The 12568-nt window shown below is 50.7% G+C and overlaps 1 protein-coding gene across 1 annotated transcript; it reads right to left on the bottom strand.

The window, feature by feature from the left end:
• Positions 1-3197: 3197 nt before the first annotated feature.
• Positions 3198-9764, bottom strand: LOC142861891 (peroxisomal bifunctional enzyme-like). The gene is made up of 3 exons (XM_075993986.1): positions 9633-9764; positions 8393-8600; positions 3198-3472 (listed from the first exon to the last, which is right to left on the bottom strand). Exons 1-3 carry the CDS (start codon positions 9762-9764, stop codon positions 3198-3200), a joined length of 615 nt encoding a protein of 204 aa, XP_075850101.1.
• Between the last annotated feature and the right edge of the window lie 2804 nt (positions 9765-12568).

Raw genomic sequence — 12568 nt, 5'->3', positions numbered from 1 at the left:
CCCTTGTCTGGGCAGCCCCTCCCACCCTCCCGACCTCCTCGCTCTGTTATCCCCTCAGGGCCCCAGGAGTGGCAGGGCCAGGCAGGCACTCAACCCTTGAAACTCATCTCGCTTCTGCTCCAAACGGGGGACCCTGCCGCCCCCAAGGAGAGGAATGAGAGTCCAGACGCTGACTGTAGTCCTGTCGATGTCCCAAGCTCAGAGTGTGACCTCAGACTAGGCACTTAACTCTCAGGGCCTCTGCCTGCCCTCTGTCACACTCAGGGGATCGGACGCCGGCAGCTGGCAGACAGCCCCACTCTGCACCGAGCCCTTGTGAGCACAGCGAACGCAGAGCTCACCGGCTGAGAGCCTGCCACGCAGGACCACCCTGACCGTCCAGAGTGCGTTCACTCTGACACTGTGACCACTGCACCTGGGCTGACTGTGCCCCACAGACCAAAGACAGCGTCACCGGTGCCTCCCACCACCACTCTTTCCTCTCGGGAGGGACCAGAGTTTCATACAGAGCAGTCGAGGCCCAAAAATAGCAGCCGACCACTTGCAGGCCAGCCCTCCCAGGCCCCATAAAGGAAGTGAGAGAAAGGTGGGCACTTTTGTTCTTCCTGCCGAGAGTGCTGCTTCTGCAGTGACCCGCCAGGCCGTCCAGGCCCGGCACAGACCTGGCGCCACTGCCCACTGCAGGGCCTCTGTGGGGTTGGCGAGCGGGGGGTGGGGGGGCGTGGGGGGCAGCTGAAGCCGGACCCAGGACTCCTTGCTCCACTGCAGGGGACCCTGGCGTGTAGGGAAGGCCCTTGGGGAACCCAGGAGATGGCCCAGGGTGGATTCCTCTGGGAGGGCGTTCACTTCCAGATCAAGATAGTCAACCCCTACCTTCTTAGGTGAGGGTAGATGTGGGGACATCGCAGTGTCTGAGGATGCCTGGCCTCCAGCAAGTGCCCTTGCAGGGCGTTGGAGGAGCTGGTGAGGGCGGCAGGAAGGTGAGCAGGAGCGCGCGCTGCGCAGCCGGAGAGGCCGGGACACAATGGGGCGCTGCTCCTGTGACCCGCCCACACCTTTTTAAAGAGTTCCTCGTTCAGTTCTGCTCCATTTTCAGCCTCCGTCTGTTTCCTGCCCAGACTCCGCCCGACACAGCAACGGGAAACGGACAGACAATGTGATGTGCTCTCCTGATGGACGTAACGCAACAGGGCAAAGAAATGAGCTGCCAGGATGAAGAGCGCAGAAAGGCAGCTCAGAGTGTGGCCACACTGGGACCCAGACAGTGCTGGGCGTCACTAACAAACGCCTCCACTCACGCGAAACACACAGCCCCGAGGCTGCTCACCTCCAGGGAGGGGACGATGCTAGTTGGCTTTGTCAAGAGGGGCTGGGCTTATCTGCAAGGCTTTATGACTTAAAAAAGAAAAAGAGCAAACTCCACCAGCCGTCTGCGAGGCCCACTAGGGTGTTTGTTAGATTTTTTTTCTTGCATTACTTTTTTTTTTTTAACAACTTCAACCCCATTTATTTAACAACTTTGAGATATAATTCAAATACCATACATTTCCCCCATTTAAAGTATACAGCTCAATGGTTTTTAATATATTCAGTTATGCAACCATCACCACAATAATTTTAGACCGTTTTACCAACCCAAAAAGAAATCCTGTACCCATTAGCAGTCACTCCCCCTTCCCCACTTCCCAAGAAGTCTAGCCTTAGGCAAGCACTAATGTACTCTCTGTCTCTAGAGATCTGGCCGTTCTGCACATTTCATGTCCATGTCCATACAATATGTGGCCTTTTGTGACTGGCTTCTTTCCCTTAGTGTAATGTTTTCAAGGTTCATCATGGTATAGCACATATCAGTACTTTATTTTTTATGGCTGAATAAGAGTTCATTGTATGGATACACCACATTATGTTTATCCATTTATCAGCTAATAGACATTTGGATTATTTCCAGTTTTTGGCTATTATGAATAACTCTGCTATACAGAATTTGTGTACACATTTTTGTGTTGACCCACCCCTTAATTTTTAACTACACAAAGCAAAAAGTAAAAGAGAAGAACTCCTATAACAAAATTATACAAAATTTGTTTTGTAATAATTTCAGATTGTTCATGACTCAACCATTTCCATATACATCACAAAGACATGCCATGACAGGGAAATTAGCATCATTACTCTATCACAGAATTAAGAAATCCTAGAAGGTTAGATGTTCTCTAAGATCCCTTCTTATACTAAGCTAACAACTTACTACTTCCTGTTACTTCTCCATGTATAGAGAAGACCATAAAGACCAGGTTGTGGGCCGGGGGCAGTGGCTCACGCCTGTAATCCTAGCTCTCTGGGAGGCCGAGGCGGGCGGATTGCTCAAGGTCAGGAGTTCAAAACCAGCCTGAGCAAGAGCGAGACCCCGTCTCTACTATAAATAGAAAGAAATTAATTGGCCAACTGATATATATATAAAAAAAATTAGCCGGGCATGGTGGCGCATGCCTGTAGTCCCAGCTACTCGGGAGGCTGAGGCAGAAGGATCGCTGGAGCCCAGGAGTTTGAGGTTGCTGTGAGCTAGGCTGACGCCATGGCACTCACTCTAGCCTGGGCAACAAAGTGAGACTCTGTCTCAAAAAAAAAAAAAAAAAAAAAAAGACCAGGTTGTGGACATCCCCTAGTCTTGGGGAAATGACCATCTTGCAAGCAGCAAGCATGGCTGCACACATGTGACTGGGCCTTAGATAGAAGTAGCATGTGGAGCATGACTTGCCAAGCTACCCTGAGTTCTCCATTCTGGTCTGAAGTACTTGTTCCCTCACCACTTCCCACCTGTGTTTTGCCTGACACTTTAATGTTTGTTGAATGTATTATGATTCATAAGATTTCCAATCAATACTATATATGTGAGGTTGAAAGGAGTCAAAATGAATTAATAACTTAGCTGCATTTATCCTTTATTAATTGACATATTATTCCTGAGGATCTCTCATCAGCTATTCTGGTATTATATTCACACAAGCTTATTCATTGAATTGATCTGACAGGGACAGACTCCCAGGCATAGGAAGCACATTCCTCAAGATTTGACCCATCAGAGTCATCAGACAGAAGACTCAAAGAAGAGGTTTAGCCAACCGATTATTTCTTTTGCTTGGATATCAAAGCAGCCTTATTTTAGATTTTTGTATTTAATTTCCTGAAAGGATGAATCACAATTTACTGCTGGGGGGCCCTGCCAAGCTTTTCCATTCTTTCAGAGGACGGTTTCCCTGGGCAGCCAGTCTTTTTAGATAGTCACTGGGCTTCAATTGGGGAATATCAGGATTCTGCCTGAAACATTTCTGTAACTTCTCTAGAACTGTTGGCAACCCAACTGTGGAAGCATAGAACATGGGCCTGCCCCCGTGCCTTGGCCATCCATACCCATGTAAATAGAGGACATCAGTGTGCTCTGGGCTAGTAGCTATCCCTTCTCCCAAGACACCTGTGCCTTGGCCATCCATGCCCATGTAAATAGATGACATCAGTGTGCTCTAGACTAGTAGCTATCCCTTCTCCCAAGACACCTGTGCCTTGGCCATCCATGCCCATGTAAATAGATGACATCAGTGTGCTCTAGGCTAGTAGCTATCCCTTCTCCCAAGACACCTGTGCCTTGGCCATCCATACCCATGTAAATAGATAACATCAGTGTGCTCTGGGCTAGTAGCTATCCCTTCTCCCAAGACACCTGTGCCTTGGCCATCCATACCCATGTAAATAGATAACATCAGTGTGCTCTGGGCTAGTAGCTATCCCTTCTCCCAAGACACCTGTGCCTTGGCCATCCATACCCATGTAAATAGATAACATCAGTGTGCTCTGGGCTAGTAGCTATCCCTTCTCCCAAGACACCTGTGCCTTGGCCATCCATACCCATGTAAATAGATGACATCAGTGTGCTCTGGGCTAGTAGCTATCCCTTCTCCCAAGACACCTGTGCCTTGGCCATCCATGCCCATGTAAATAGATGACATCAGTGTGCTCTAGGCTAGTAGCTATCCCTTCTCCCAAGACACCTGTGCCTTGGCCATCCATGCCCATGTAAATAGATGACATCAGTGTGCTCTAGGCTAGTAGCTATCCCTTCTCCCAAGACACCTGTGCCTTGGCCATCCATACCCATGTAAATAGATGACATCAGTGTGCTCTGGGCTAGTAGCTATCCCTTCTCCCAAGACACCTGTGCCTTGGCCATCCATACCCATGTAAATAGATGACATCAGTGTGCTCTGGGCTAGTAGCTATCCCTTCTCCCAAGACACCTGTGCCTTGGCCATCCATGCCCATGTAAATAGATGACATCAGTGTGCTCTGGGCTAGTAGCTATCCCTTCTCCCAAGATACCTGTGCCTTGGCCATCCATACCCATGTAAATAGATGACATCAGTGTGCTCTGGGCTAGTAGCTATCCCTTCTCCCAAGATACCTGTGCCTTGGCCATCCATGCCCATGTAAATAGATAACATCAGTGTGCTCTGGGCTAGTAGCTATCCCTTCTCCCAAGACACCTGTGCCTTGGCCATCCATGCCCATGTAAATAGATGACATCAGTGTGCTCTGGGCTAGTAGCTATCCCTTCTCCCAAGACACCTGTGCCTTGGCCATCCATACCCATGTAAATAGATGACATCAGTGTGCTCTGGGCTAGTAGCTATCCCTTCTCCCAAGACACCTGTGCCTTGGCCATCCATACCCATGTAAATAGATGACATCAGTGTGCTCTGGGCTAGTAGCTATCCCTTCTCCCAAGACACCTGTGCCTTGGCCATCCATACCCATGTAAATAGATGACATCAGTGTGCTCTGGGCTAGTAGCTATCCCTTCTCCCAAGACACCTGTGCCTTGGCCATCCATGCCCATGTAAATAGATGACATCAGTGTGCTCTGGGCTAGTAGCTATCCCTTCTCCCAGGATACCTGTGCCTTGGCCATCCATACCCATGTAAATAGATAACATCAGTGTGCTCTGGGCTAGTAGCTATCCCTTCTCCCAAGATACCTGTGCCTTGGCCATCCATGCCCATGTAAATAGATAACATCAGTGTGCTCTGGGCTAGTAGCTATCCCTTCTCCCAAGACACCTGTGCCTTGGCCATCCATGCCCATGTAAATAGATGACATCAGTGTGCTCTGGGCTAGTAGCTATCCCTTCTCCCAAGACACCTGTGCCTTGGCCATCCATGCCCATGTAAATAGATAACATCAGTGTGCTCTGGGCTAGTAGCTATCCCTTCTCCCAAGACACCTGTGCCTTGGCCATCCATACCCATGTAAATAGATGACATCAGTGTGCTCTGGGCTAGTAGCTATCCCTTCTCCCAAGACACCTGTGCCTTGGCCATCCATACCCATGTAAATAGATGACATCAGTGTGCTCTGGGCTAGTAGCTATCCCTTCTCCCAAGATACCTGTGCCTTGGCCATCCATACCCATGTAAATAGATGACATCAGTGTGCTCTGGGCTAGTAGCTATCCCTTCTCCCAAGATACCTGTGCCTTGGCCATCCATACCCATGTAAATAGATGACATCAGTGTGCTCTGGGCTAGTAGCTATCCCTTCTCCCAAGACACCTGTGCCTTGGCCATCCATACCCATGTAAATAGATGACATCAGTGTGCTCTGGGCTAGTAGCTATCCCTTCTCCCAAGACACCTGTGCCTTGGCCATCCATGCCCATGTAAATAGATGACATCAGTGTGCTCTGGGCTAGTAGCTATCCCTTCTCCCAGGATACCTGTGCCTTGGCCATCCATGCCCATGTAAATAGATGACATCAGTGTGCTCTGGGCTAGTAGCTATCCCTTCTCCCAAGACACCTGTGCCTTGGCCATCCATGCCCATGTAAATAGATGACATCAGTGTGCTCTGGGCTAGTAGCTATCCCTTCTCCCAAGACACCTGTGCCTTGGCCATCCATGCCCATGTAAATAGATGACATCAGTGTGCTCTGGGCTAGTAGCTATCCCTTCTCCCAAGACACCTGTGCCTTGGCCATCCATGCCCATGTAAATAGATGACATCAGTGTGCTCTGGGCTAGTAGCTATCCCTTCTCCCAAGACACCTGTGCCTTGGCCATCCATGCCCATGTAAATAGATGACATCAGTGTGCTCTGGGCTAGTAGCTATCCCTTCTCCCAAGATACCTGTGCCTTGGCCATCCATGCCCATGTAAATAGATAACATCAGTGTGCTCTGGGCTAGTAGCTATCCCTTCTCCCAAGACACCTGTGCCTTGGCCATCCATGCCCATGTAAATAGATGACATCAGTGTGCTCTGGGCTAGTAGCTATCCCTTCTCCCAAGACACCTGTGCCTTGGCCATCCATGCCCATGTAAATAGATAACATCAGTGTGCTCTGGGCTAGTAGCTATCCCTTCTCCCAAGACACCTGTGCCTTGGCCATCCATACCCATGTAAATAGATGACATCAGTGTGCTCTGGGCTAGTAGCTATCCCTTCTCCCAAGACACCTGTGCCTTGGCCATCCATGCCCATGTAAATAGATGACATCAGTGTGCTCTGGGCTAGTAGCTATCCCTTCTCCCAAGACACCTGTGCCTTGGCCATCCATACCCATGTAAATAGATGACATCAGTGTGCTCTGGGCTAGTAGCTATCCCTTCTCCCAAGACACCTGTGCCTTGGCCATCCATACCCATGTAAATAGATAACATCAGTGTGCTCTGGGCTAGTAGCTATCCCTTCTCCCAAGATACCTGTGCCTTGGCCATCCATACCCATGTAAATAGATGACATCAGTGTGCTCTGGGCTAGTAGCTATCCCTTCTCCCAAGACACCTGTGCCTTGGCCATCCATGCCCATGTAAATAGATGACATCAGTGTGCTCTGGGCTAGTAGCTATCCCTTCTCCCAAGATACCTGTGCCTTGGCCATCCATACCCATGTAAATAGAGGACATCAGTGTGCTCTGGGCTAGTAGCTATCCCTTCTCCCAAGACACCTGTGCCTTGGCCATCCATGCCCATGTAAATAGATGACATCAGTGTGCTCTGGGCTAGTAGCTATCCCTTCTCCCAAGATACCTGTGCCTTGGCCATCCATACCCATGTAAATAGAGGACATCAGTGTGCTCTGGGCTAGTAGCTATCCCTTCTCCCAAGATACCTGTGCCTTGGCCATCCATGCCCATGTAAATAGATGACATCAGTGTGCTCTAGGCTAGTAGCTATCCCTTCTCCCAAGATACCTGTGCCTTGGCCATCCATACCCATGTAAATAGATGACATCAGTGTGCTCTGGGCTAGTAGCTATCCCTTCTCCCAAGACACCTGTGCCTTGGCCATCCATACCCATGTAAATAGATGACATCAGTGTGCTCTGGGCTAGTAGCTATCCCTTCTCCCAAGACACCTGTGCCTTGGCCATCCATGCCCATGTAAATAGATGACATCAGTGTGCTCTGGGCTAGTAGCTATCCCTTCTCCCAAGACACCTGTGCCTTGGCCATCCATGCCCATGTAAATAGATGACATCAGTGTGCTCTGGGCTAGTAGCTATCCCTTCTCCCAGGATACCTGTGCCTTGGCCATCCATACCCATGTAAATAGATGACATCAGTGTGCTCTGGGCTAGTAGCTATCCCTTCTCCCAAGACACCTGTGCCTTGGCCATCCATGCCCATGTAAATAGATGACATCAGTGTGCTCTGGGCTAGTAGCTATCCCTTCTCCCAAGACACCTGTGCCTTGGCCATCCATACCCATGTAAATAGATGACATCAGTGTGCTCTGGGCTAGTAGCTATCCCTTCTCCCAAGACACCTGTGCCTTGGCCATCCATGCCCATGTAAATAGATGACATCAGTGTGCTCTGGGCTAGTAGCTATCCCTTCTCCCAAGACACCTGTGCCTTGGCCATCCATGCCCATGTAAATAGATGACATCAGTGTGCTCTGGGCTAGTAGCTATCCCTTCTCCCAAGACACCTGTGCCTTGGCCATCCATGCCCATGTAAATAGATAACATCAGTGTGCTCTGGGCTAGTAGCTATCCCTTCTCCCAAGATACCTGTGCCTTGGCCATCCATGCCCATGTAAATAGATGACATCAGTGTGCTCTGGGCTAGTAGCTATCCCTTCTCCCAAGACACCTGTGCCTTGGCCATCCATGCCCATGTAAATAGATAACATCAGTGTGCTCTGGGCTAGTAGCTATCCCTTCTCCCAAGATACCTGTGCCTTGGCCATCCATGCCCATGTAAATAGATGACATCAGTGTGCTCTAGGCTAGTAGCTATCCCTTCTCCCAAGACACCTGTGCCTTGGCCATCCATGCCCATGTAAATAGATGACATCAGTGTGCTCTGGGCTAGTAGCTATCCCTTCTCCCAAGACACCGAATGCTTCATTGATAAGTGAACACAAGCAGCGCTCAAGGATCTCATCCCGGCTAATGATTCGGGATTCAATGTGACAGGTTTCTCTGTATTGTGACAGATATTTGGAAAGCCAGGGATCAGGTTTGTGAATCCTACCCAGTGGATTGTCACATTGATACCAACTCTTACCTGTCTTTTGGCCAAATCGTCCTAAATAATCTCTCTTCTTACAAGGACACAGGGAAGATTGGGTTGGGCCCCACACATATGGCCTCATTTCACCTTATTACATCTTTAAAGACCCCACCTCCAATACGGTCCCACTCTGAGGTACTGGAGGTTAGGACTTCAACATACAACATTTGGAAGGGACCCAATTTAGCCTATTACACCCTATTTCTCTGCCTCCAGAATTGCTGAGGGGGGAGAAACGATGGGGTGGCTCACACTAGCCCTTAACAGCTTCTGCCCAGAAATGGCATGGGTCCCTTCTGCTCCACTGTGCTGGACAGAGCAGGTCACATGGCCAAATCTTCACCTCGAAGGACAGGGAAATGCTTCCTCTAAGTCCCTTAGAGGAAGAGAACTAGGACATTTATCGAAAGCGCGCTCATAATTACCGCACTTGTCACGGAAGACTGGTGGCTCCCTCTAAGCCTCCTTAGATGCAGATGGCCTGCAGAGGCATCCCTGCCCCTGGTCTGACGCCACTCTTCCTGTCAGGAGGAGCGCCTACTCTCCGTCCTTGAAATGTCTGTGGCCCTGTGGCTTTAACCCACAAGACACGCAGAAGTGGCGTTCTGCATCTTCCTGCCCTGGGGCACAAGAAGTCTTATAGCTCCTGCCTTTGCCTAGGGGGACCAACTGTCATACGAAGCCGGTCCAGACCGGCTAGGTTCCCCACCTAGAGGTGGGGAACATCCTGGGACCAGCTGCTGTCTCATCTGGGGTCCTCAGAGGGCTGCCTGGGTTGGATGGCGTCTGATGGCGGGTCTCACATTCCCGAGGCGCGGTGGCAGGCCAAGTGAGAGACACTCACTCCAATGTGGTTAGCACGTGCATCTTGGGCTCCCCTCCTGGGCAAATTTGGCTTCGTCACAGTGTAGTGGCCTCGGACAGCAGGACTGCTTGCCTGGCAGCCCAAGGCCCATCGTGAGCGTCCCGGGGAGCTGGGCAAGAGTTGCCTTGTCCTTGCAGGCGTGGTCTGGGCTCGTCCTCCTTGAGAGAGAAGGAAGAGTGTCGCCTAGTGAGAGCTCACCAGTGGATAGCAGGAGGCAGTGAGCCCAGGCCAGGGGTTGGTGTGGGCAAGGACAGTGAGGGGCAACACGCAGGGTGTCTGGGGAAATGTGGGAGTCACCAACCAGCAGTCCCCTTGCTCCACCTGTGACATGGTAGCGGTCATCTCCAGAGGAGCTAAGGTCAAGCAAGAGGTGACAGAATGGGCTTAACCATCCCCTGAAGCAAGGACACAGGGCATGTGGGGGTGAGCCCCAGAGTGGAGCCAGAGGATTTGGGTTCAAATCCTGGATCCCCTGCCTACTTGCTGCAAGACCTCTGAGGAATCACGCTGTTCCCCCCAGCCTCAGTTTTCTCATCTGTGAAACAGGTTTATGATGCCAACCCCACAAGGAGTAAGTGTGCCAGTGCTGCGCCAATGCTGGGCACTCACACTCGCTTTCCCTGCTCTGGATTCTAAGACTCACACAAAGTCTCCAAGTGCCTCGAAGGCAGTCTGGGTCCTGGATGGGGTGTATGCCTCGTATCAAACAAACAACTTCATTTTTTGGGATGTGGTAGCCGTTTTTCTTTATACAAATATGGTAACAAGGAAAATCACTTTCCTTCTGTTAGACTTTAAAACAAGGCAAATTTAAAAACATTTTTGGAAAAGCAAGAGTAATAATTCCCAGCCTCCTAGGCCATAGGACTGTTTTGAGAATTTACTTGGGTGATCGATGTCAACTGAGCTCCTCTGCATGACCTTCGGAGACTGGAAAGTTCATCCTGAACTGATTTAAACCAACAAGGAACTAATTTTTGGTTGGGAGTAGGGCTGACTTCAGGATGGCTGGATCCTGGTCTCCCTGGAGATCTCAGGCCATGTCCCATGTCCCCAAGAGCCCTGGCAGCCCTGGCCCAGGTAAATAGAGGGCTGGTCTCTGACTGGCCTAGCTCGGGTCATCCCGAGCTAGGCCCATCCTCGGCCCAGGGCTGCTGTTGGAGCCACAGCAGGTTGACCGGCCAGCCTTGGATCATGGTTCCTCCGGGGCCAGGGTGACCCCCATCATTCAAGTCCTGGGGAAAGGGTGTGGCTCCCAGATGGCAGCGAGAGTGCTTACAGGAAAGATGTGTGGGATTAACGTCCCTTTCTGCCACAGCCTCCCTGGCCCACTTTGCCATCATCTGCCTGTCCCCCAAACCCTTCCTTCTCTTCCCCATGCCCTGCTTGTGTGCATTCCCTCCACTTGGGCCGTCCCCCACACCAGTGAATATTCTCTGCCTCAGAGACTATTGCTCATTTCAAGACCCAGCTCTTACATAGCCTTCATCTCTTCCCTAATTCCTTTGCTGCCTGCGCTCGGAGGTCAGGTCCCTCTGAGCCCGCTTGGCCACCACACCGTCACATCCACCACAGCCCCCCAACGCTGCCTAGCGTCTTCCCGGGAACAACGCCTCCAAAACCAGCCTCCGGCTGTCTTCTTCCCCACAACATCCATTCTCCCCACAGCAGAGAGAAATTGTTTAGAAAATTCCTTTATTTGACGAGGCCCATGCTCAGAACTTTTTATTGGCTTCTGTAGGAGGCTGCACAGTGACCCCAAAGGTCTCGGGTGCTGGTTCCTGGAACCTACAAGTGCTCTCTCCTCTGGGAGAAATGATCTTTGTAGATGCAATTAAGTGACAGATCTTGAGATGGGATAATTAGCTTTTTTATATTTTTTTGTCTTTTCTTTACAGAGTTGGAGTCTTGGTATGTTGCTCAGGCTGGTCTTAAGCTCAAGCAATCCTCCTATCTCGGCCTCCCAAAGTGTTGGGATTACAGGCGTGAGCCACCACACCTGGCCACATTTATTCTTACAAGGGGAGGCAGAGGGAGACTTCTTGACAGGCAGAAGAGGAGACAACGTGACCAAGAAGGCAGACCAGGGTGACTTAGCAGTAAGCCAAGGAAGGCTGGCAGTCCCCAGGGCCTCTGGCAGGAGTGTGGCCCTGCAGACACCTTGATTTGGCCCAGCGATACTGATTTAGGTCTTCTGAACCCCAGAACTAGGAAAGAATTAATTTCAGTTGTTTTAAGCTGCCCAGTTTGTGATAATTGGTTATAGCAGCCCCAGGAAATGAACACTGCTTCCTGTGTTATGAACCCTGCAATGGTGATACCTACAGCAGCCACGCTCTGACTCCTGCCCCTGCACCCGCCTCAGCCCCCACTCAAGACAGCCACACTGGGCCTCAAACACTTTCCTGCTCCAGGGCCTTTGCACTTGCCATTCCCTTAGCCTGGAATGCTCTTACCTAGGTTATTTCATGGCTGTCACCTTTTCAAGTAGCAACTCAAATATTATCTCCTCCTTGAGATCTTCCCTGCCTGAGACAGCGCTTCCCCACCCAACCCCAAGTCGATGCTCTTCTCGGTCATCTGCAGAGCACTTGTGATTTTCTGAAATTACTTTGTTTCTTTATTCATTGATTAGCTGTTTACACACAGAGAAACACGCACTCAAGTGGCAGCTCCACACAAGCAGGAAGCGCGTCTGTCTTCCTTCCCACTGTGCCTAGAATGGTGCCTGCCACATAGGAGGGGCTCAACATATATTTATCTAATGAATTAATAAGCTTGTCTGTTTATTCTTCACCACAGCCCCAGTACCCAGCCCTCGGACAATAAACACATGAGGAACAAGGAGCGGAGCTGGTGCAGAAGCCTCTCGTGGGTTTGCAGCTGAGGCCCAGACACTCCACATGCACCCTGTCCAGGGAAACACTGCCCTTGCGGGGCCAGAGTCTCTGTGCCTTCGCCTCCAAGACGGGTGGCTCCTCTACACCTGTGACTCTCAACCAAGTGATCTGCCCTTACCTGAGGAGCGATGTGGCAATGTTGGGAGACGTTTGCAGTTGTCCCAGTGTGGGATGGGCTGCTACCGGCCTGTGTAGCGGCCGAGGACGCTGCCAAAGTCCTAGGGTGCACGTGAT

The sequence above is a fragment of the Microcebus murinus genome, chromosome 18 (genome assembly GCF_040939455.1).
Source record: "Microcebus murinus isolate Inina chromosome 18, M.murinus_Inina_mat1.0, whole genome shotgun sequence".
NCBI lineage: Eukaryota > Metazoa > Chordata > Mammalia > Primates > Cheirogaleidae > Microcebus > Microcebus murinus.
This window is presented reverse-complemented; position numbering and strand designations above follow the sequence as displayed.